The 24372-nt window shown below is 48.8% G+C and overlaps 1 protein-coding gene across 1 annotated transcript; it reads left to right on the top strand.

Moving 5' to 3' along the window:
* The first annotated feature begins 7915 nt into the window (after positions 1-7915).
* Positions 7916-23767, top strand: EXTL1 (exostosin-like glycosyltransferase 1). Its single transcript, XM_006862273.1, has 11 exons — positions 7916-8691; positions 16887-16977; positions 17268-17375; positions 18372-18491; positions 19037-19169; positions 19355-19461; positions 20241-20336; positions 21034-21120; positions 21506-21666; positions 23277-23448; positions 23591-23767. Exons 1-11 carry the CDS (start codon positions 7916-7918, stop codon positions 23765-23767), a joined length of 2028 nt encoding a protein of 675 aa, XP_006862335.1.
* The last annotated feature ends 605 nt before the right edge of the window (positions 23768-24372 follow it).

Raw genomic sequence — 24372 nt, 5'->3', positions numbered from 1 at the left:
AGAGGTGCCGGGTATGGGCTGCTTTGGTTGGGGAGGGGTGTCCAGAAGCTCGGGGGCTTCTGGGCATAGCTTCCAGAGCCTTCAGAGAGAGTCTCATACAGATGAAACATGCAGGAGGATGAACGGAATGACTTCAGCACCAGGGTTTGGAATTTACTTGACTTGCTTTGTTCAGTTCTGTTACCCACTACCCGTACCCCACCCTTAGATCCCTGCAGCAGGACGCCAGACCCCAGAAGCAGAGATAGGACTGAAAGCTCAGTCTTGGTTTTTAGGTATGGATAGTTTGTATCTTGTGTGGCAGTAATGACCCACCCTACAGGAAGTAGAAACTGCTCTCCAGGGTAGTGACTATTGTTAAGTATCATCGAGTCAGTTGCGACTTATAGCATACCCTTATAGGGTTTCCAAGGAGTGGTTGGTGAGTTTGAACCACAGACCTGTGGTTAACAGTCCAGTGCTTCTCCTACAGGGCCACACCAGAACTCTGCTATCCAGGGTTGTTGTTGTTAAGTGCCTTTGAGCCCTGGGCCGTATCTAGGTTAAAAAGTAACCTTAGTTGACTATAATTATTCACATGCACACATACTTGTACAGTTGCCAAGCCCTTCCCTGTGAGTTATCTCCTCCACTGAGCCCCACACTATGCCTGTGATGCAGCCCTTCAAGTCCAGGCTCCATTACTCATTGGCTGTGTAGCCTTGGGGCAATTGCTTCACTTCTCTGAACCTCAATCGCTTCATCTGGAAAGTGGGGAGAATAGACCCCCACCTAGACAGTTTTGTTGTGAGACTTAAATGAAATTATAGATCTAAAGAGTTCAATAGTCAGCAGATGTGACAGTCTTGCCCTCAAATTCTCCATTCTCCAGAAGAAAATGAGGTTGAGTGAGCTATCAAATCATAGCGGTCTAAATGTTAAAGTAATTGTTACACGAATGCAAAGTGAGCATATGTTAAAGTTGTGTTTCACTCATTGGTGAGGGAACATTCAGAACCAAAAAGCTGATTCAGAGGATTGATTCGTGATAGCCAATCAGACACTTAGGCTAGGATAAATCTGCCAGTTAGAGTCAAAACTAGCGAATGCCCTACTAGCATGGATAATTCTTTGGGGTTATCTGCTCTACTGATTAGAAGTCATATGTATCGTTGTTGTTGTTGATAGGTGCTGTCGAGTCAGTTCTGACTCAAAGTGATCCAATGCACAATAGAACGAAACACCACCTGATCTTGCAATCCTCACAATTGTTGCTATGCTTGAGTCCACTGCTGCTGCCACTGTGCCAATCCATCTCATTGAGGGTCTTCCTCTTTTATGCTGACCCTCCACTTTACCAAGCATGATGTCCTTCTCTAAAGACAGGCCCCTCATGATAGATAATAGGTCCAAAGTATGAGAGATGAAGTTTGGCCCTCCTGGCTTCTAAGGAGCATTCTGGCTGTACTTCTTTTAACACAGATTTGTTTGTTCTTCTGGCAGTCCATGGTACTTTTAATATTCTTCTTCAACACCATAACTCAAATGCATCATTTCTTCTATGGCCTTCCTTATTCACTGTTCAACTTTCACATGCATATAAAGTAATTGAAAATACCATGGTTTGGGTCAGGTGCATTTTAGTCCTCAAACTGACATCTTTACTCTTGAATACTTTAAAGAGGTCTTGTGCTGTCTTTGCCTAATGCAATATGTCATTTCATTTCTTGATGCTGCTTCCATGAATGTTGATTGTGGATCTAAACAAAATGAAGTCTTTGACAACGTCAATCTTTTTTCCATTTATCTTGATGTTATTTATTGATCCAGTGGTGAGGGGTTTGGTTTTCTTTACATTGAGGTACAGCCCATACCAACCCATCTTCATCAGTAAGTATTTTTAAGTCCTCTTTGCTTTCAGCAAGCAAAGTTGTATCATCTGCATCTCTCAGGTTGTTGATGAGACATCCTCTAATCCTGATGCCACATTCTTCTTCATATAATCCAGTTTCTCGGATTATTTGCTCAGCATACAGATTGTGTAAATATAGTAAATGAATACAACCATGACATATACCGTTCCTGATTTAAAACCACTTAGTACTCCCTTAAAGGAGCTCTGGTAGAGTAGTGGTTATGAATCAGGCTGCTAACCTCACGGTCAGCAGTTTGAAACTACCAGCTGTTCCGCAGGAAAAAGATGAGGCTTTCTGCTCCCATAAAGATTTACAGCCTCGGAAACCCTGTACAGAGTCGCTATGGGTCGGAACCGACTCCACGGCACATCACCACCACCACCACCAGTACTCCCTTAAGGAGCTCTGGTAGAGTAGTGGTTACGAGTTGGGCTGCCAGCCTTGAGGTCAGCAGTTCGAAACTACCAGTGGCTCCACGGGAGAAAGATGAGGTGTTCTGCTCCCTCAGTAAAGATTTACAGCCTCGGAAACCCTGTGCAGGGTCACTATGAGTCGGAACCGACTCCACAGTACTTAAAAACAACAACAGTACTCCCTTCTTCTGTTTGAATGACTGTTGGTCAGCTCCTCCTGAGCATAATTAAGTATTCTGCAATACCCATCTTTTGCAATGCTATTCATAGCTTGTAATGATCCACACAGTCCAAAAGCCTTTACATAGTCAATAAAGCACCAGTAAACATTTTTCTGGAATCCTGATGTGGCACTTACTGCAAGATAACATACTAGACCGCAAGGTTGGTTTGAACCACAAGATTGACAGTTCAAACCCACCAGTCGCTCTTCAAAAACCCTATCAGAGTTGCTTGACAGCACTTAGTAACAATATCAACATTTTTCTGGTATTCTCTGCCTTTGGTCACATTCCACGGCCTCATCTGAATCTGGCTTCAACCTCTGGCAGTTCTCTGTTGATATACTGTTGCAGCCGTTTTTAAATTATCTTCTACAAAATTATACTTGCGTGTATTACGGCAGGACAAAACTCAGTTATAATTTAAGTGTCTTTTAGAAATCTCAGATTTACACAATGCCTGGGCCCTAATCCACAGAGAGTGGAAAGTCAAGTCAAGTGCCCCTGGCTGGCTTGTTAGAAAATGCCCCTACGGAACAATGGAGGTCACACAGACTCTTCATTGTTTCACTGCACGTCTTGGATACTTACCTTCACAGAGTTAAATGTTGATTGGATAGGAAAAGGAAGGGTTGACCTCAAGCCTGTGGCATGAATCTGATTAAGAACACCAGATTGTGTTTAGTCTGAGAAGGCCAAGAGATGACTTAGTTCCACCACCACTTTAAGCAGATGGTTTAAAAAAAAGAAGAGCTACCCCAAACAGGACTGATCTAAGGCCATATGGTCATACCTAGAAGAGAAGCAGAGGTCTGACCTGACTCCCATTTTGGAGTTCTTGGCCTGTGCCCATGGCCTTGCCCCAGGTGGGGTTTGGTGTGGCAGGATATGGGCTCTGCATCCTGGTTGGAGTCTGGTTGGGTGGACTTAACTAGAGTTGGAGCTAACGCGATGCTGCAGAGCCTTGTGGGGGATTCTTCCAGATTTGGGGTTATTTGTGTGCTCAAGAAGGAAGCCCTGATAGCCCAGTGGTTAAAGGGTCGGGCTGCTTACCAAAAGGTCATTGGTTCAAAACTATCAGCTACTCTTTGAGAGAACAATGTGGCAGTCTGCTTCTGTAAAGATTTACAGTCTTGGAAACCCTATGGAGCAGTTCTGCTCTGTCCTACAGGGTTGCTGTGGGTTGGAATGAACTTGATGGTAATGGAGTCCTTTTTGGTTTGGTGCTCAAGAAAGTGAGAGCTTAGCCCCCAAGCCCCTGCAGCCTCCAGACCCTCATACCCCTTCACTGTGCCATGACACACCCAGACAGCCTAGTGCTAAAGCAACAAGATGGAGCAGATGGGTTTCCATGGTGATCATCTCCTGGAGCTCCCAGTGTCTCCTTTATTCAGGGCAGCAACAGAAGCGCAGCAGAAATAACATGGGTGCAGGAGGGAGAAACCCAAGTCCTGACCCCATGGGCCTCAGATAGGCAGCTTGATGCCCTGAGCAAGTCACTTTATTTCCCCTTGGGGCGGTGGAGGGAGAGAAGGATACCACTTAAGTGCCTACTTTGTGCCAGGCATGGTGTGCTGAATGCTATACTTTCACTATTTTATTTAATCCTTCTCCCAGCAAGCCTTTGAGGATATAGCTATCACTCTGCCTGTTTTACAGATAAGGAGAAATAACTAACTTGCCCAGGAACACATTTTCTTGAGAGAACCTGGGCTGTGCTCTTCATTACCGCACTATGCAAAGCTCCAGTCCCCTTTCTCCCCGAAGACTCGATCCATTTCTTCTGGAAATTTTGGGGCCCAGCCCAAAGAAGGAGAGGGGAGGAACGGAGATAGGCAAACACAAGGTGGAGCGAGGCAGACACTTTGTGGTTGCCCCTAGTTTCTGCCTGGGCAACTTGGCCAGTGTGACATCTAGCACCTCAAGCAGGGAGCAACCTCATACTCAGGCAACCCTCAGGTAACCCCCAGGCAGTCATGACATCACCATTGCATTGCTCAGAGGCTCTGGGATGCCCTCCAGAGTCCCTTGTCCTCAAATTCAGTCCAAGGCCTGCTTCAACCCTGCCCTGCAGGAAACAAGCCTTCCTTGGGAAACTTCCAATGCTGAACCAGAGCCCAGGCTGCTGCTTCTTTCTCTCTGCTGTCTACTCCCTCCTGTCCTGCCCCAAAGTGTCGGCTTCTGCCACACTGATTGTAGCTCAGGTACAGGACAGGGTTTCCTAGTGGCACTGAGGAGTCCTGAAGAGTATGATGGAGTCCTTGGAGCCTTTGGTGGCAGAGGAGTGGCTACTGAAAAAAAAAAAAAAAAGCCTATGGCAATTGGTTTGAAGTTGCTGAATGATCTCTCCCAGCTGGCAATGGAAACTGCTACAGATACAGCTCATTAGTGCTCCTCATCAAGCAGTGCCCAGGGCATGTGCCATCCCTGTTATCCCTTAGATACGACTCGGATTGGCAGAGCACAGAGATCTATTTTTGGGATGAGCCCTGTTCAGTCTTGCCTGCTAGGATGGCCTGCTTTCTCTTCCTCCATCCAAGCCTCAAGGGCAACTATGTGAATCCAGTCTAGACAAGTGCAGTCTTCAACTGGCCTGAGAGGCTCTTCTGCAGGGATGGAGATAGAAGAGAACTTGTGCTCTACCCAGAGTCCTCTCTACAGAAAAAAAGCACTGGAATTACACCCCTGTCCAAACATCTGACACCCATCTTTTAGATCACATTGCCATAGTATCAGCTCATCACTGAACACATGACGGCACTACATGAAAATGACAACTGCTCCTTCCTTGATTTCACTGACGAAGATTCGTCTATGATGTGCTCATAGTTGTTTTGTTTTTTAGTTTCTTCTCTTTCTACACTCAGCAGAGCAAGGTCACACAGTCTGCTTTGACTCATACCCTCAGCCATCAAGTTGATTCGGACTCATGGCAACTCTACCGGACCGAGTAGACCTGCCCCCTGGGAATTCTGGAAGCACACTGTCACATGGTTCTCCTGAGGAGAGACTGGTGGGTTTGAATCACTGAATACTTTAATCTTTGTTCAGTCTTTGCTCCTCCTTGATTCATGGAGCTTCTCAAATACGAAATCATTAGTTTTAACTTGCTCAATGATCTCTCATCTCTGGAAACTGCTGTGATTAATAAATATCCAGTGGTGCTCCCCTTCAAGTGGCACACAGGGCACATGCCTACCTGTCAAACCTTAGATGCACCTCTGGCCCTGGGCTGGGACTGGGTGAGCTGGAGTAGGATCAGGTGTCCCCGGAAGCCTCTTAGCAGACACCTTTGTCCTCTTGGATCTCCCAACTTTATCTATCCATCCATATACTCATTCAAAAAGTCTTGGTTAAACATTTATCACACTAGGGCTGGGAATGAGAAAGATGAATGAAACATGATTCCTAGTCTCAGAACTAAACTCCTGATCTTCTTCCCCTAGACTGTTCCTCCCTCAGTCCTGCCCATCTCGGTTGATGATGACTCCACCCTACTCTGTTCAAGTGAAACCACATATCCAACTAGTCAGACAGCTGTTCTTTTCCCTGGCACCAAATATACCCAGAACCTGATCACTCATTCCCCTTCCACCATTGCCACCCTGTCCAAATCACCATCATGACTCATGTGTATTCTGTCCCTGCCCCTACAGTCAACCTCTTCCTAATGCACTAAGCCCTTTCCTGCAGAGCTCCACGTAAGGACAGCCTTGTGTGCCTGAGTGAAAGGTATCAGGAGTGGGCCCCCAAAAGAGGAAGGGCAGATGGCAGAGAGGCCCACAATCCTCCCAGTCCCTTCACTCCTCCTCACTCCTCTCATCAATTGACTTTCTCCTCTCCACACTCACACACTCGGCAGGCGTGGCCACTGGGAAGCGCTTAGGATTTGGGTCAGGAATTCAGGGTTCAAATCCCTAGCCTACCACTTCTTAGTTGGGCCACCTTAGCAAGATGCCATTCCCTCTGGAGTGTCATTGTCCTCATCTGTAAAAAAAGGACCAAGATAAACCTCTGCTTTGAAGGGTTGCTGTGAAAATTCAGAGAAGCGGAGACTGTAGCAGTGGCAGTGGTGGTTGTGTGCCACCTAAGTGGTTCCAACTCACAGTGATCCTGTACAAGGTTTTCAAAGTTGTAAATCTTTACCAGAGCAGAAAGCCTCATCTTTCTCCCGCAGAGCAACTGATAGATTTGAACTACTGACCTTGCAGTCAGCAGCCCAGCTTATAATTCACTACACTACCATGACTCCTTCAAGGCTGTGGTACCTCCTGGCAAACCCTTAGGTGTGGCATCTACTGGTTATTACTATGAACAATCCGGGAACTTGGGAGTCCTGGTGTGGGGCTGTGGGTTAATTGCGCCAGACTGCAAAGCCATTTCAATTGCAAAGTCATGTTCAAGCTCACCAGCTGCTCCTTGGAAACCCCATATCGGGTTGCTGTGGGTCGGAATCGACTCGACGACACTTAACTACAATCAGGGAACTGGTTTGGAAGGAGTTAAGTGGAAACTTGGCCTTCTAGCCAAGAGCGAATCAGGGCTGATAGGGGAGGAGTCTTGCTGCCGCTGGGAAAGAGATTCAGAGGAGCCCGAAGCTGCTTGAGCGGCAGCAGGGGAAGACCCTGGCAGGGACTGGGGGCTTCAGGGCAGGGACTGGGGAAGGGAGAACTGCCCTCTATACTGTAATAGTTCTATTCCCGAGGGTACGGAGCCAGTTACTGGGGGTGTGAGGAGATGAGGCTATACTGCCCGAACAGGGAGGAAGAGAACCAGGACCAAAAGCCCTCCGATCCCCCAGGCAGGGGCCACCAGCTGCACCAAAGCCCTGACTCCCAACTGGCTCTGATGACCTACATGGGGTACTAGGTCTAATTTTGGCTCTAACCACAGGGCCAACAGCCCAGAAGAGCCTGCTAGCTGGCACAGGGGTGGCCAGGGCTGCTCCGGCAGGGGGTGGACTAGGAAGACCAGCCCTGTTTCCACCATCCTGCACCCTGGCCAACCTGCCCCTTGGAGAGTCCTCACCGGTCCTTCATGGCCTGGCAGACGGCCCTCATCTCGGACAAGGGCAAAGTCAGAGAGTGCAGTCAGAGGGGCAGAAGCCCCCAGCCTTGTAGTCTGGACAGGGGTTGCATCAATTTGAGCAGTTCCCAGGGGCAAAGGCTGGCTTGGTTATCCAAAGACTGAGGACTCAGAGTGTTGACCACAGGAAGGCAAGGTCAGGAAGCTGAGTCCCACCTGGCCTCCTTATGCCTGGCCTTAGTCTTCCCAAGGGTGCTGGGCTAGGCTGATTCCAGCCAGCTACTCACCCTCAGGCTCTTGCTCTTCCTGCTTCCTGGCTGAGGTCTCCCAGCATCTCCCAACCCGGGCTGTGGGTGGCCACATGCAGTTGTGGAGAAGGAGGCCCCTTTGGCTGGCACTCTCTGCCTCCTGGCTCTTCCTTATCTTCCTGGGGGGTCCCCCACTTCTCCGCCTGGCAGTGCCCCCCAGGCTTCCATCAGGGGTTCCTCAAAGCTGGCCTCGCTGGCTGGATACAGAGCTCCTGCAGAGCTTCTCTCAGCCTGGGGAACCCCCAGAAGATGCTCCTCGATCTTCTCAAACTCCCTGTGGCATTGGCTGCAACTGGGGAGCCTGTTTCAACACTTCCTGGTGCAGGGGTAGTGGCCTCAAGGTATTCGTGTACCCCGCAGCTGGACCAATTTCTGAAACTCATCATCAGATCCTGGCTTCCATCGAGGGTTCCCGCTACCACACATTCAGCCCTGGTGAGGCCTGTCTCTTCCTCTTCCTCAGCCTGGACACTCTGGCTGGAGAGCCCAGTCCAATGCCTCTGCAGTGGAATGGGGGTCAAAACCATCTGGTCCTCAGTCTCCACCCAGCTGCCTGCTCCAAGACCTTCCAACTGGGACAGGCTATGGTGGCTGAGGCCAGTCCTCTGGTGGACACCTTTCGACCTCGCTTCGATGTGGCCCTCCCACTTCTCCCTGAAGCCCACCCGTTTCAAGGTGGGGCTCCTGGCCAGCTGCAACAGCACAGTCCCCATCCTGAGGAGACCCTGCTAGCCCTGGCAGAGGAGAGAGGTGGGTGGCGCACAGCAGACAGCAACTCCTCTGCCTGCTTCTGGGATGGGAACTGTGAGCAGGACCCTGGACCTGAACAGTAAGTGGAACTTTCCCCCATGGGGGCTGGAACGGGAAGAGTGTGACAAGAAGGTGTACAGAGGCCAGGGTAGAAGGCAGGGCTGAGATGGGAGAACCAAGTGGTCCCAGCAAATTTGGGCCTCGGCTGCAGCAAGAGGGACTCAGGTTAGACAACAGAGAACACTTCCACCAAGAGAGTGATAGGATGCCAGGAGAGTCAAGGGCAGGTTTTAGAGTTCTCCGTTGAGGATCTTTACAAATGTAAAACATGACTTATTCTTACTTTCTTCCTTTCCCTCATTCCAACCCCTCCTTTCCTGGTATATTATTTAACCTACATTTGGATAGTGTCTATACTTTTATAAATATTAGCTTATAAAGAATGACAATAAAATATTACCAGATGCAGAAGCTCAAAAAGGTTAAGTAACTTATCTGAGGCCACACAGCTAGAAAGAGCACAGTCAATACTTGAATCCAGAACTGTCTGAAACCAAAGCCCTCAGAATTAGAATTCTGAGTTTTGAGAGAGAGTCTATGATCAACCCAATCAAAGACTCAGAAAGGCCATGAAGATTATTAATTGGTCATCACAGATGGAAGCTACCACTGTGTCGAATTTGGAACATTAACCTCTGAATGAAGTAGTCTTTGGTTACAGCAAGTCCTGGTGTAGCACTGTGGGAACCACAGGGTTGGCAGTTCAAACTCACTGGCGACTCCTTGGAAACCCTATACAGGGTCGCTATGAGTGGGAACCGACTCTTAACAACAACTTAACAACAACACTTAACAACAACATAGCAAGTATGACTGAGGTCAGACCTCACCTGCCAATGAGGGTGTTTAGAACATTATATAAGGAGCGTGAGCGCCTGCAGGACCTGGAAAACTTGTTCAGAAACTTCTCTTCACCATGGCTTGTTGGCAGTACACCTCTGGGAACAGAGCAGTTAACCCCTGAGCACCTCTGCGCTGCATGGCCAGGAGGCCAGCAGTTTCCAAAGGCTGACTGGGCAGACAAGAATTCAAGTCCTTCTGAGGTTGTCCAGGGCCCCTGGGGCAGAGGTTTCCCTCTATATCCCCCAAGGCAGGTCCAAATTGGAACCTGTCACTCTAGTATTCTACCCAGGCTTTCTCCCTCAGGTATCTCCCTATCTCCTTGTTCTCTGCTAGAACAACAGAGCCTATTCTGAGCTTCACGTTCCTCCCAGGAATTCTGCACATGGCCCAGCTCCATTTTTTTTTTTTAACCTCTGCTTGGGGCTGCTGGGAGATCTCCCCAGGCACTGCCAGCTCTGAGTTCAGACAGACACTCATGTTTGGGGGCAATGCTCTCTGGTCACCAGGCTCCTGCCTCTGAGCTTTTCTGATTATGTTGTTGTTGTCTTGGGTCATCAAGTTGATTTGGACTCACACTGACCCCATGTAATCTGTAATCTCCAGGGGTTTTTATTTCAAAATCACCCAGCAGCCGCTGGCAATCTGCTCCTAGAAAACCCAATGAAACCGTAGAAAACCCACCAGCCACTCCACAGAAACCCTATACAGGGTCACTATGAGTTAGAACTGACTCAGTGGCACTTAGCAACAACAACAATCTTCATGGGAACGGATCTCCAGTTCTTTCTCCTATGGGTCACAGGGTGAGTGTGAACTGCCAACCTTCCTGTTAGCAGCTGAGCACTGGTACATTTAACTATTGTTGCTTAAAGGAAGGGTTTCTTCTGGCTGACTTCTTTGTTAGGTACTGCCGAGTCCATTTTGACTCATAGGGACCCCATTGACAGAGCCCAGTTACCCCACAGAGTTTTCTAGACTGTCATCTTTTTAGGAGCAAGATCGCTGGTTGGGTTCAAAGTAAAAAAGCTATTTTATTCTGGACTTCTCTGAAAGTTACGATATTGCCTCATACACACACATACATACACACAGTTGTTGTTAGGTGCCATCAAGTCGGTACTGATTCATAGCAACCTTATTTATGCACAGCAGAATGAAACACTGCCCGATCCTGGGCCAACCTCACTACTGTTGCCACACTTGAGGCCACCTATGCTGCCACTTGGCCAATTCATCTCGTTGGGGGTCTTCCTCTTTTTCTCTGACCCTCCATGTTACCAAACGTGATATCCTTCTCCAATGACTGGTCCCTAATGATAATATGTCCAAAGTATGAGACACAAAGTTTGGCCATCCTGGCCTCCAAGGAGCACTCTGGCTGCACTTCTTCCAACACAGATCTGTTGGTTCTTTTGGCAACCCATGGCACTTTCAATATTCTCCTCCAACACCATAACTCAAATGAGTCAATTCTTCTACGATCTTCCTTATTCACTGTCCAGCTTTCGCATCCATATGAGGTTATTGAAAATACCATGGCTTGGGTCAGGCACACCTTAGTCCTCAAGCTGACTTCTTTGCTCTTCAACATTTTAAAAAGGTCTTGTGCAGCAGATTTGCCTAATGCAATACGTTGTTTGATTTCTTGACTGCTGCTTCCGTGAGTGTTGATAGTTGATCCAAGAAGAATGAAGTCCTTGACAACTTCAGTCTTTACTCCATTGATAAAAATGTTTATTGGTCCAATGGTGAGGATTTTTGTTTTCTTGACATTGAGATGGTAATCCATACCGAAGGCTGTGCTCTTTGATCTTTATCAGCAAATTACTGAATAATGTAGAAGCATCAAGAGAAGATGTACCAAAAGGAAATGGTTAATGTTCAACCATTTCAAGAGGTAGTATATGATCAAGAGCCAATGGTACTGAAGGAGGAAGTCCAAGGTGCATTGAAGGAATTGGCAAAGAACAAGGCACCAGTTTCTTATGCTTTCAATAAAAATTGAAATCTTTCAAGAAAGTGAGGTGGCACAAGAGGCACTCACTCATCTCTGTCAAGAAATTTGGAAGACAGCTATCTGGCCGACTGGTTGGAAGAGATCCGTATTTGTGCCCATTCCAGAGAAGTGACCCAACGGAATGCGGAAATCATTGGACAATCTCTTTGATATCCCATGTGAGCAAAGTTTTACTAAAGGTAATATAGAAACAATTGCAAGCATACATTAGCAGAGAACTTCCAGAGGTTCAAGCCGGATTCAGAAGAGGATGTGAAATGAGGGATATCATTGCTGATGTCCGATGGATCTTGACTGAAAGCAGAGAATATCAGAAAGATGTTTACCTGTGCTTTATTGACTATGCAAAGGTTTTCGATTGTGTGGATTATGATAAGTTATGGACAACATTGTGAAGTATGAGTATTCTGGAACACTTAATTGTGCTCATGAAGAATCTGTACATGGACCAAGAGGCCATGTTCGAACATAACATGGGAACACTGAATGGTTTAAAATTAAGAAAGGTGTGCGACAAGGTTGTATTCTTTCACCATACTTATTCAACCTGTATGCTGAGCTAATAACCCGAGAAGCTGAATTCTATGAAGAAAAACGTGGCATCAGGATTGGAGGAAACACATTAACAACCTGCGATATGCAGATGATACAACCTTGCTTGCTGAAAGTGAAGAGGACTTAAAACATTTACTGATGAAGATCAAAGAGCACAGCCTTCAGTATGGATTACACACATATGGGTGGCCCAATTAAGAACTGGGTCCAGACTTCAGGTCCAGACCCCAGATCTAACTCTGTATCCCCAAGGGACTACACACACACACACACACACACACACACACACACACACACACACACACACAGAGTAGGTGCAAACAGAGGTGTGTCTATGGAAAACAGTGTCTGTGCAATTCGTTTTAAATTGCTGAATGATCCCACAGCTGGCAATGGGCAAGTCCCATACCTGCCATAAGCCAGGTACACCTCTGAGTGCCGCTAGTTGTTTATTGGATTGATCTAAAATTGGACAGAACCAACCAGGTTTTCTAAGCAGCTTGGACCTGGACCACCCTCTGAGTAAAAGTTTTGAAAGGTTTATGTCCATCGGGTGAAACTGGGCAATTTCTAGTTGACCTCTGAACTTCAAAGACTTTCTGTCTTTGGCCTCATCCTACCTTCAGATGACAGGACTTAATGTCTGGGGTAGCTTCAGTCTCAGTTTCTCTGAAATGCCAAGCAATTAATGGGGCCAGAGACACACATAGCACAGGGACAGAGTGAAAAGGACAGCCACATGGCCAGTCCCCGGAAGGTGGCCTGAATAAACAAGAACTGACCTGAGAAAAAGGCAATTCACAGTCCCCTTCACAGGCACAATTCACCCAGCTGGCACTGGTGGGGAAGGAAGAGGGGAGAGGAAGAAGCTAACATTTGGGGAGGGCCTGACCTGGCCCTCAGGATTTACCAGGCATTTTATAGAAGTCATTGCTAATCCTCTCAAGCAGCCTTCAAGAAAAGCATTATCCCCATTTCAAGGAACAGGAAACTGAGGTTCAGAGAGAGCCTTTGGTGACCAGGTTCTCCCTCCCCCATGACCCCATTCACTTCTGATCATACACTTGGCAACAGTGGAGCTGGGACCGAACACTACACTTCTGGCTCCAAAGCCACAATGTTTTTCCACCTTGGTTGAATAGTCTCCTGTTGCTTTGGAACACGTTCTTACCATTTAAATCATTACTTATTCATCTTTATGAACAGGTAATTCATTCACATGGTACAAAACTCCTAAGGTATAAAGGGGTATACAGTTAAAAAGTCTCCATCCCACCCTGTTTCCCGACCACCCAGTACTCCTTCTGGAGGTAAACACACAATTTCTTATGCTTCCTTTTTAAGACACTCTCTGTCTGTACAAGTAATATGCATATATGTATGTTCTCCCCCACTTTTTTTGAAACATAAATTCAATGCACATTTTCAAGTCTCTTTGCCCATATTGTGAGCCTAGGGAGCCTAAGACTTCTAGGGAACATGAAAATATTTTAGTTTCTTTCCAAGTCAAAAAAAGAACTTTTAGCTAGAATAAAATCTTTTAATATGGAAAATGAATACAGTTGTCTTTATACCAATAGTTACAAAATATAATTTTTAATGGCGGGAGGGACTCATAAAGGCCAAGGTGGCTGGAGCCCACAGAAGTGACAGAGGATTGGAGGGCTCAGCTATGACTGTGTCTTCACTCCCTCAACCATCAGTGTCACCACCGATGTGTACGAGTCTGCTTCACCCCACCAGCCTCATAGGTGCTCATCCAGCCTCTGCTTACTTACTCCCACTGATGGGGACTCACCACCTCCCAAGGCCACCTACCAGATTTCTTCCCAGACAGCCCCTCGGCTAGAAGTTTTGCTGAAAAGAACCTCTTAAATATTTCTATATGCTAAGCCTGGGCCTATCCTCTCAAGTCACATGAAACATTCATTCACTGAGCACCCATTCTCGCCAAGCACTCTGCTGGGCCCTGGGGATACTGACACAAGGGAAATACAGCCCCTACTCTCAAGTTCTCTGTAGTGTAAGAGAAACAAAGGAGTCAGAGCTGCTAATGGTAATGACATAATTGTTAAGTGGAGGTGTCTTCCTAGCTTCTTTATGTGTTGCTGTTGTTAAGTGCCGTCGAGTCAATTCCAACCCATAGCGACCCTGTATAGGGTTTCCAAGGAGCAGTTGGTGAGCTTGAACTACCAACCTTGCAGTTCAAACAACTTTGCAGTCTGATGCATTAGCCCACAGCACCACATCAGGACTTGCTTCTTCATATAATAACCCTCAATTTCCTCATCTGTAGAATGGGATAACACTACATACTACCCATCTCTTACCATAGTTGTGAGAATAAAAGGAGGCAATGGATATAAAGCACTTAGAACAAGGTCCAGGAAAAGCTATAAAGGTACCTTGGGTCATTACTATTAACAGTGAGCACAGGGGCTATGGGAACACATAGAAGACTCAATCAAGGAGGCCTTCCCAGAGGAGGTGATGTTTGAGCTTAGACATTATGATTCAGTAGGAGAAACTTCTCGAGGCTAATGAGGGCTAAAGGGTCTGGTTTATTCAGCAGGGTCTTTGTGTCTTTGAACTCCCTGAAGCCTTAACCTTAGGGGTTTTCACTCTGTTGTAAAACTCTTGGTGGTGCAGTAGTTCAGATCTTGGCTGTTAAGTGAAAGGTTGACAGTTTGAACCTATCAACTGCTCCGCAGAAGAAAGATGTGGGGATCTGCTTTCATAAAGATGACAGCTTTGGAAACTCTATGAGGCAGTTCTACTCTGTTCTGTAGGATCACTGTGAGTCCGAATTGATTTGTCAGCAGACAACAACAGAAACAGAACTTGTGTGTGTGTGTGTGTGTGTGTGTGTGTGTGTGTGTGTGTAGCTGGCTGGGTGGCACTGGAGCTCTTTGCAAAGTAGGAGGTATCCTGGTGTTAACTTGTGGCTTCTTCCAGGAAAGCCTGGTGGATCCCTGCACTTTAGGAGGAGGAGAAAGAGGGTGGGGATCCTCTGGGAGATTCCTAAGCAGAAGCTCTGGAGTGGTTCAAATAACTCAGGATTGGGAATTGGCACACTTGGGATCTGGTCCTAGCTCTATCCCAACCCTTTCTGTGACCCTAAGCCAGTCCTTGGCCTTCTATGGGATTCAGTTTCTCCATCTGCCCAGTGGGAATTGACTCAGAAGCTTGCTAAGCCCTGCCATGTCTACTTCTTGAAGATTCAGGCTCAGAGCCAGGTGGGCTGTAGGTCCTAGGACCTTCTGGGACCTACCCATCAGCTCTGCTTTTAGGAACTGTGAGACCAGGGCCCTGGGTCTCTCCATCCCCGCTGGGTCATGGACATTGGTGCCCTGAGTGGAGCAATTCTAAGGAGGGGGCTCTGAGGAGGCTGCTCCTCCCCACACGGCACACCCAGCCTGACTGTGGTCCTGAGGCTATGAGGAGGGGTGGGGGTGGGGGGGTGGGAGGAACAGAGGAGGCCTGTCCTGGGCAAGGGAGCCTCTGGGCAGCAGCTTCCTGCGTGGTTCCAGGCTAGGGGCCCAGCCTACCTCATGACAGAGAAGCCTTTCATGGGCCTGGATTGTCAGGTCAGGAAGGACTGAGGGTGGAGGCCACTCAGGTGAAAGGCTGCCTAAGGCAGAGTGGTGGGAGAGCAACCTGGACAAGACAGACATGCAAAGGTTATCTCTAAGGTATGACACCTGAAGGGGGTGCCGATGAGCAGTTTCTAGTCATCATTGAAGTTTCCATCTCCAGTGAGAGATGATTCCCCATGCAAAAACAAATCCTTCCATATTTGAGGTCTTTGTGGGTTAAGGAGGAACCCCGGTGATACGTTGGTTAAAGAGTTCAGCTGCTGACCCAAAGGTCAGCCGTTGGAACCCGCCATGGAAGAAAGGTGGACAGTCTGCTTCATGAAGATTTACAGTGTTGGGAACCCTGTGGGGCAGCTCTCCTCTGCCCTCTAGTTTCTCTATGAGTTGGAATTAACTCAATCGCAGTGGGTATGGCCTAAGGCAGGCAGTGTGATCTTACTGTGCTGAGTGAAGAAAAGAAACTGAAAACAATGGTTTTGAGCACATCCTAGATCAGTTTTCATCAGTGAAAGCAAGAACAGTGCTGTTGTAATGTTCACGTAGTGCCATCATGTGTTAAGTAAAAGTTTAATGAACACCTTGACTTGCATTTGTCTGCTGATATTATAGTAAAGTGATCTAAAAGATGGGTTTCAGATGTTTGGGCAGGGGTCCAATTTCAGTACTTGCATGTTGTTGTTGTTGTTAAGTGCCGTCAAGTCAGTTCCGACTCATAGTGACCCTGTATAGGGTTTCTGAGAAGCAGCTGGTTTGTTTGCACCGCTGACATTGTGATTAGCAGACCTATGCCATAGCGCCACACCAGGACTTCAGTGTTTGCCCTAAGCACTGTTTTCTGTAGTTATGTCTCTGCAAACAGGCCTTGGAAATAAGAGAGCTCCCCTCTCTCCATTTTGCAATTGAGGAGATGGGGGCGCAAGAAGGGGAAGGGAGGCATCTGAGGCCACCCAGGGCAGAGCCAGATCTACGACCCAGGGCTCCTGCCTCCTACTCCACCCATGAGTGTAGTAGGTGGATGTGAGGCCAGCATTTGTGTTGGTGTGAGGTTGTGCGTGTGACCACGTGAGAACAGGTGCACATTGTGAATTTGGGAGCGTTGATGGAAGGTGCTATGGGGTCATTGAGGGACCCAGCCCCCAAGTGAGGGTGGAGGGAGCTGTCTCAGACTTCATGTGTGCAGGATACCCTCCTGTCCCTCCTTAGGACCCACCACATGGTAACGCTGCCCAAGGCCACCTTCTGCCTCATCCCAGGCCGCTGCACTGATGCCTTATGGTTCCTCCAAGCCCTACAGGTACAACCCCCGACTTGGGCACCCTCCACCCTGTCCTCCCCACCCCTGAACTGGTCGGCTACCCTGGAGCCAGGTCAATGGGCAAGGCCTGAGAGTGCCCATTACCTTACTCTGGGGCTCAGCTGTGCTGTGGCCACATTCACCATACCCTCCGCAGAACATCACTCCTCCCCCTCAAATAAGCCACCACTTTCCTCTCCTCTGCCTCTTGCCCACCACAGCTTGGAGATGGGACAGGGTGAGCATGTGCAAGGTGGGACTGGTGGCCCCAGTTAACCCTTCACCCCCAGGCTGGCTGCATCCCTGTGCTTCTCAGCCCCCGATGGGAGCTGCCCTTCTCTGAGGTCATCGACTGGACCAAGGCAGCCATTGTAGCCGACGAGAGACTTCCACGACAGGTAGCTCAGAGCCCTGCCCATGGGGTGGAGAGTGAATCGAGGACATGGGAGGGACTCAGGGATCCCAATCCTTGTTCTATTCCCATCTATGTATATTGATGCATTTGCCCCCAGATAGGGCTCCCATTGAATCAGATGGAAACAGAGACTCCTGAAGGTTCATGGGAGTGAGCACTGGCTGCAAGTCAGGAGTCCAGAGTGCCTGTCCTCTCTGACCAGAGCAAGTCCTAATATTCTTTCAGCTTTAGTTTGCCAATCTATACAATGGGATAAGTTAGCCCGGATGCTCTCCAGGAGCCCAGCTTCAGAGGCCTATGACTATTTAAATACCCAATGTAAGAAAGCAGAAAATCCAAAATCACAGGGCCTGGGGTGGGAAAGCAAAATATAAATATACACAGTTACTTTTGAATCCAATGAAAGAAATTTGCCTGGCTCTGAAAAACACACATTTGAGCCTTTTTTGAATCCCCTAAGAACTGAGACTGGTGTGGGAGATTAGTGACAGTTGTTACCATTTATTGAGCTTCTACAGTTTGGCGGGCACTGTTCTAATCTAGATAATCCCTGGTATCTAGTGTAACCCCCACAGTCCCCTGAGGGAGATACTTCTATTCTCATTGTACAGACGAGGAAACAGCCTAAGAGAGGCTAAGTAACTTGTCTAGTCACACGGTTACTTCTTGTTATTAAGAGGACTGTCAAGTCAGTCCTGATTCATAGCAACCCTGTATAGGGTTTTTGAAAAGCAGCAGGTGGGTTTGAACCGCTGACCTTGTGGTTTGAAGTCCAGCGCTGATCCTACAGCGCCACGCCAGGAGTCCACACAGTTACTAAGTATCATTTAACTCTTTATCACTATGTTACCTGAGGCTTAACCAAGGGGGTGCACCCTGGAAAAAGGACTTCTAGTTCCCAGGTCTGGGTTCCCCTCTCAGGATCAATCAGGGTCTGATGAAGCTCTTTGGCTACTCCTCTTCTCCCTCTGTGCCCCAGGTCCTGGCTGCCCTACATGAGATGTCCCCCACACGGGTGCTTGCTCTGCGTCAGCAGACCCAGTTTCTATGGGATGCCTACTTCTCCTCCGTGGAGAAGGTCATTCACACCACTCTGGAGGTGAGGGGGCTCCCTGCTACCCCATGACTCTTCCTTATCCCCATCCCATCTCCATACCCTCTGTCCAGAGACCTTACTTCCCCTGCTTGTGTTTGGGATCCCCCCTTGAAGATGTCTCTGGGGCATATGTGAGACTTTTCTGAAAGACTGTGGACTATTTCTTTCTCCATCCTGGGCCTCAGCTTCCCCATCTGTAAAGGGAACTGTGGTGACAAATAGATTTCAACTCATGCCAACTCTGATGGATCAACAATGGCTGCCTAGGACCCTGTTTCTGGTATGAACAGCATGTCATTTTGGTGACTTCGGGCCCCAAGTGAGGAAGAGAAAGGAAGCTTTCCACCTCCATTTGCCTCTGGAACATCTTTACTGAGTGCCCCCTATTAGGCCTCTGCATCTGAACCCATCTGCCCTCAGGGACCTGGCGATGCTGCTGCCACTCTCCCCGGAGCCTGAAGGGGGCAGTATGGAGCTATACTTCCTAAAACTGAGTTAGGATCTGAGGCAAGGCCACACTGGGTCACTCACTGCCTCTCTCATTTCAGATAATTCAGGACCGGATTTTTGGAGCTTCTGCTCATCCCACACTGATGTGGAACAGCCCTCCAGGAGCACTCCTGACCCTGCCTACTTTTTCTACGAGCCCCCAGGACTTCCCTTTCTACCACCTGCAACAGGGTATGCCGTGGGGATGGGGCAACTAAGTCCCCTTGCTAGTTCTCCACATGCCTGTCCCAGCCTCATCTAGAGAGCCCTACTAAGACCTTCTCTGATCCCCCAACATCTCTTCCAGGCCCCAGGTCTTCATTCTCAGGGGTTCTCTGTCCCCTTCTCCCCTGATAGCCTATGTCTCATTTCCTCAGGCTCCCATCCTATGGGCAAGTTCAGCGCCTTGATCTGGGTGGGGGGCCCAGGCCAGCCCCCCCTGAAGCTCATCCAGGCAGTGGCAGACTCCCAGCACTGTGGCCAGGTCTGCCCCCTTGCCAGCTCGGGTCCTGGGGATTCAGGGTGGGAGCGAGAGTCAGGGAAGGCTCCTGACAACATCTAGACCCCAAGAATGACCATACATTTTGACAGAAGGCAGGGGAAGGATTTCCAAGTACCCTTTCTGTTCTAAGTCTCTTGTTCCTGTCACCAAATGAGAATGGGTGAGACCACCTGAAAATCATATGCCTCTTATGGAGGTTGTAGAAGTAAACATTCATTTACTCACTCACCCACTCACCTACCCATTCACTCACTCAGTAGTCATTTCCTGAGTGCTGTGCCCTGGGTTTAATATTGAGTTTGCAGAGAAGCAGGATAGGATTCTGCTCCCTGGGTTAGACTTAGTTAGCATTTGCTGACACACAGGGAGTCAAGTCTGACTTTCACAGAGAGGCAGCTCTATTGAGAGAGCTTTGGCAGAGGAAGGAAGCTGCCAGCGCAGCCAGGGTGCAGATGGACAAGTTCCACAGACAACTGCGATGGGACTGATAACGTGAGAAGAAGAGAAAGAATAACACTGATAGAAGATGGTTCGAAGCTACCACACCAAATTCTAACACCACACACAGGTGGTCATCTGAATTCCTACCATCCAGAAAGCCAGAAGCAAGGACAGAGCAGCAGTAAAAGGTCCTTGGGTTCCTCCTCAGTATGCATGTATCAGCGGTTCTCTCATAGTTCTTCCACCTGAGGGAGCTCACACCTAGAACCCCCACTTCTACCCAGACCCCTGGCTTCAGAACCACCCCTCTTTCTTCCTAGATCTTGATTCTCTGGAGCAGTGAGAGGCCACCCCCACCCAAGGGGAAGTGGCCCAAGACAGAGGTCCCCTTGACAGTCATTGAAGGGCCCAGGAAGGTGAGGGAAAGGGTGGAGGGGGTGGGCTTAGCCTCTGCATGCTGGACACTGGAGGACATACATGGGTCTGAGCCAAAGCTGGACTTTCAGTTGGATCTGAAGAAAGCAGGCAGTAGAGTTCAGCTGCAGGCTTAATATCTTCCATTCCTTTCCCCTTTGCATTATGTTCTCAAAGAATTGGGGGTTTGTGTGAGGAGAAAAGGCTGTGTGTGTGTGTGTGTGTGTGTGTGTGTGAGGGGGTATTGATATCTCAGATGAGGAGAAGGGAGAATCCTGGAATTTGAGGAAATATGGATGGATGGCAGCAAATTTGGCCAGGGTTAGGGAGGGGGATCAGGGTGGCTGTATGGTCCTATGCGAGTCACCTCATCTCTCTGGAACAGTTTAATATTTCAAATGCGGGATGTCTAGCAACCTTTCCTAGGATTTCTGTGAGGATCGAATGAGGCAATTGAGACATCCTGAGGGTCAAAACTGGAAGAGCCCCTAAAAGCCAACTACCCATCTTACCAAGGGAGAAACTGAAGCCCGTAGCAATGAACGGAGCTGCCTAGGTTTCAGGCTTGCTCTTGTTCAATACCCTTCCCTCCACGGCACTCCTTCAGGGGTTCCTAGTCAGTCCATATTCAGATATTGGTTGTAGGAGGTTGGAGAGGGGTCTCAGGGCTGAGTGGTCCTCTCTGCTCTCCCACCGCAGGCCAGCGATCGCTTCTTCCCACACAGCACCATCAACACTGATGCCATCCTCAGTCTTGATGCTCACTGTATCCTTTCCACAAGTGAGGTAAGTAAGGGCTGGGCCCAAAGGAAGCCCAGTAGGAGAAGGGTCAGAGAGACAGAGACAGAGGACCCTGGCAGCCTCACAGATTCCTAGAACCAGGAGGACCAGAGATCAAGATGTCCAACCTCCTGGTTTCAAAACTACTGAAGCAGTCAACTGACCTCTTCACTCGACATTTCATAGAAGTTTTCATAGCAGAAAAGTTCCCTTAAGCATCCTCCCAAATTTCATGCTACACTTCTACCCAGTTGCAGAGTTGTGGCTGCTATCTCCTGCCCCCTGAGTCCTGCTCCAGCCCCTCTGCCAGGCTGGCCTTGCCTCCATATCTCTGGCTGTTTCTGGTTGGGTGGGATGCCCTTTCTCACATCTCATTTAAATCCCTTCCTAGGTGGACTTTGCCTTTGTGGTGTGGCAGAGCTTTCCGGAGCGGATGGTGGGCTTTCTGACATGGAACCACTTCTGGGATGAGGGCCAAGGTGGTTGGGGCTACACTGCTGAGAAGGTCAATGAATTCTCCATGGTTCTCACCACGGCTGCCTTCTATCATAGGTACTGCAGTAGGAGCAGGGTAGCATGGGAAGGAACACAGCAGACAGTTTAGAGGCCAGAAATGCAGGTTCAAGACCCATATCCACCACTTCCCAGTTGTGTGGTTCTGGGCAAACCTCCTCACCTCTCTTGAACCTGTTTCATCACCTGTAGATGAGGTATGTTTACTTCATATGGTTGGTATGATAATCCAGTGGGGAAACCATGTAAGCCCTTGCCATATAGATGGTCAACAAATGCTAGCTAGAGTTGTTACTTTAAGTAGAGCTGTCAGGGTGGAGTCCTGATGTGGCGCTGTGGGTTAATGTGCTGGACTGCAAGGTCAGTTTGAACTGCAAGGTCAGCGGTTCAAGCTCACCAGCTGCTCCTTGAAACCCTATACACAGCCACTATGGGTTAGAACAAACTTGATGGCACTTAACAACAGTCTGGTGGTAGGTAGGTCTTTGTAAATGTGCATGTGGTGAGTTGAGGATTACTCAAACCTTCCAAAAGCTGTCTGTTGTTGTTGTTAAGTACCGTCTAGTCGGTTCCAACTCATAGTGACCCTGTATAAGGTTTCCAAGGAGCAGCCAGAGAACTTGACTACCGACCTGGCACTTCAAAACTACTTTGCAGTCTAGTGCATTAACCCACAGCGCCACACCAGGACTCCAAAAGTTGCCTGGTAGTGGTGGTGGTGGTGGTTATGTGCCGTGGTGTCGGTTCCGACTCATAGCGACCCTGTACAGGGTTTCTGAGACTGTAAATCTTTACGGGAGCAGAACGCGTCATCTAGCTCCCCGCGGAACCACTGGTAGTTTTGAACTGCTGATCTTGAGGTTCACAGCCTGATTCGTAACCGTTACACTATCAGAGCTGCCTAGAACTTCCTAATCTTGAACAGAGACTGAATTTCTAGAGGGTCTCTTGTACTCTTAAAGGGGTTCATTGTGCATGTTTACAGCAAATATGTGTAACTTGGGACCTCATAGATTTACCCATGAGCTAGGCAGGGAATCCTCAGTAGACTGAAATATCACCCCTAATGTCTGCAGAGGAGACCTGGGGTGCTGCCACCGTAGGATCAGCACTCCACCATATATGGTCAGTTTGAACAGAAAGGTCGGTTGCTCAAACTCACCAGCTGCTCCTCAGAAACCCAATACAGGGCTGCTATAGGTCGGAACCAACTTGACGGTACTTAACAACAACGTCTGCACAGTGTGCCCCGATTGCTGTGTAGATTGAGGCTCAGCTGAGTAACGGCAGCCTAGTTACTCCACAGCATTCCGGAAGCTGCCAGGCCTGATGGCTTTGAGTCAGGTGAGGCCTTCCTCAATCTGGTTCCACCTGAGTCCAGAACTCACAGCCCAGAGGTGGGGGCTCTAAGGAACCACTGAGTGAGGGAACATGGAGTACACCATTGACTGTCAACAAACCACGTAGGAGAAACACTGGGATGGGTGCTGTCTGAGGCAGCCAGGTTAGTGGGGTGGGCGTTAACTAGAGCCATGAAGATTGGAGTGATAGGCAGATTGTGGGAGGAGTGGGGGTCAGGAGAGGGGAGAATGAGATTTGGGGGTGAACGCAACTGCTGAAGTCTCTCCCTGTCTTCCTCCCTTGCCCAGGTATTACCACACTCTGTTCACCCACTCCCTGCCCCAAACTTTAAGGACGCTGGCAGATGAGGCACCCACGTGTGTGGATGTCCTGATGAACTTCCTGGTAGCAGCAGTAATCAAGCTGCCCCCTATCAAGGTGCCCTATGGGAAGCCGCGCCAGGGGGCCAGACCTCCACTGGTGAGGAGGCAGAGGGGGATCTGTGGACACGGGCTGGGGGAGGACAGAGAAGGAAGGAGGGGTACCCTTGCCTTCTTGCTGGTGGGAGGGGAGTCCAGAAGAACAGAAAAACCTCCCGACGCTTTTTCCCTTTCCCTCTTAGGCATCTGGGGGCCCAGGGCAGGAGCCGCAGCCCCCTGACCCAGACTGCATCAATTTAATGGCAGCAGGGTTTGGTCACATGCCCCTAGTGTCCTCTCGTCTCCGCCTGGACCCGGTGCTCTTCAAAGACCCGGTATCCGCACTGCGTAAGAAGTACCGCAGCCTGGAAAAACCCTAGGAAGGACATTGGAGACCCCAGCCCTGCTCCGAAGGGACTCTGCACCTACTTTGGGAAATCTGAGACCCAATTATGGCAGCTAGTTGGCTTAACGTCAGATCGCGGCTGGTTTATCACAGCCATAGCCCCTCCCATCCGTGAGGGGGCAGGGCCTCAATCTATCCTCCTTCAACGCCTCTGCTGACAGCCCCCGGTGCTCTGGGCCTGCTGCCGGACGGTGTACGGATACGCAGGGCCTATCCCGGACGGACGCTACACCTTTCCATGTCGATCCCTTTGTGTGAAATGCCATTTTCTGCGTCTCCACCAAGCTAACATTTACTTGTCTTTCAGATTCTCACTGCCTCCAGGGACTTGACTGACCCCATTCTCACCCCATGATGCTCCCACAGTCCAATATTTACCCCGCAGTCCCAGCACTGTTTTTGCTCATGTCCCAGGACTAATCTCTGAGCATCGGAAGGATTGGGACATGTCCTTAATTATAAATATTTAAGGTAGATAGATGGGAGACATTAACTGGGCCCCTACTGAGAGCCTGGCCCTGTACCAGCGGTGGCGGACGTGTGGATATAATGCCGCGTGAGACAAAACTCCGCACCTCC

The sequence above is a fragment of the Chrysochloris asiatica genome, unplaced genomic scaffold, assembly GCF_000296735.1.
Source record: "Chrysochloris asiatica unplaced genomic scaffold, ChrAsi1.0 scaffold00047, whole genome shotgun sequence".
NCBI classification, from domain to species: domain Eukaryota; kingdom Metazoa; phylum Chordata; class Mammalia; order Afrosoricida; family Chrysochloridae; genus Chrysochloris; species Chrysochloris asiatica.
Note: the sequence above shows the minus strand (reverse complement) of the source record. Positions and strands in the feature narration are given on the sequence as shown.

What these genes read in the sequence shown, in the direction of transcription:
- EXTL1 (XM_006862273.1), top strand. Translation starts at nt 7,916, where the DNA reads ATGCAGTTGTGGAGAAGGAGGCCCCTTTGGCTGGCACTCTCTGCCTCC. An exon ending in ACGAGAGACTTCCACGACAG is followed by an intron (nt 17,376 to 18,371) that starts GTAGCTCAGAGC and finishes TCTGTGCCCCAG; the next exon opens with GTCCTGGCTGCCCTACATGA. An exon ending in ACGGCTGCCTTCTATCATAG is followed by an intron (nt 21,667 to 23,276) that starts GTACTGCAGTAG and finishes TCCCTTGCCCAG; the next exon opens with GTATTACCACACTCTGTTCA.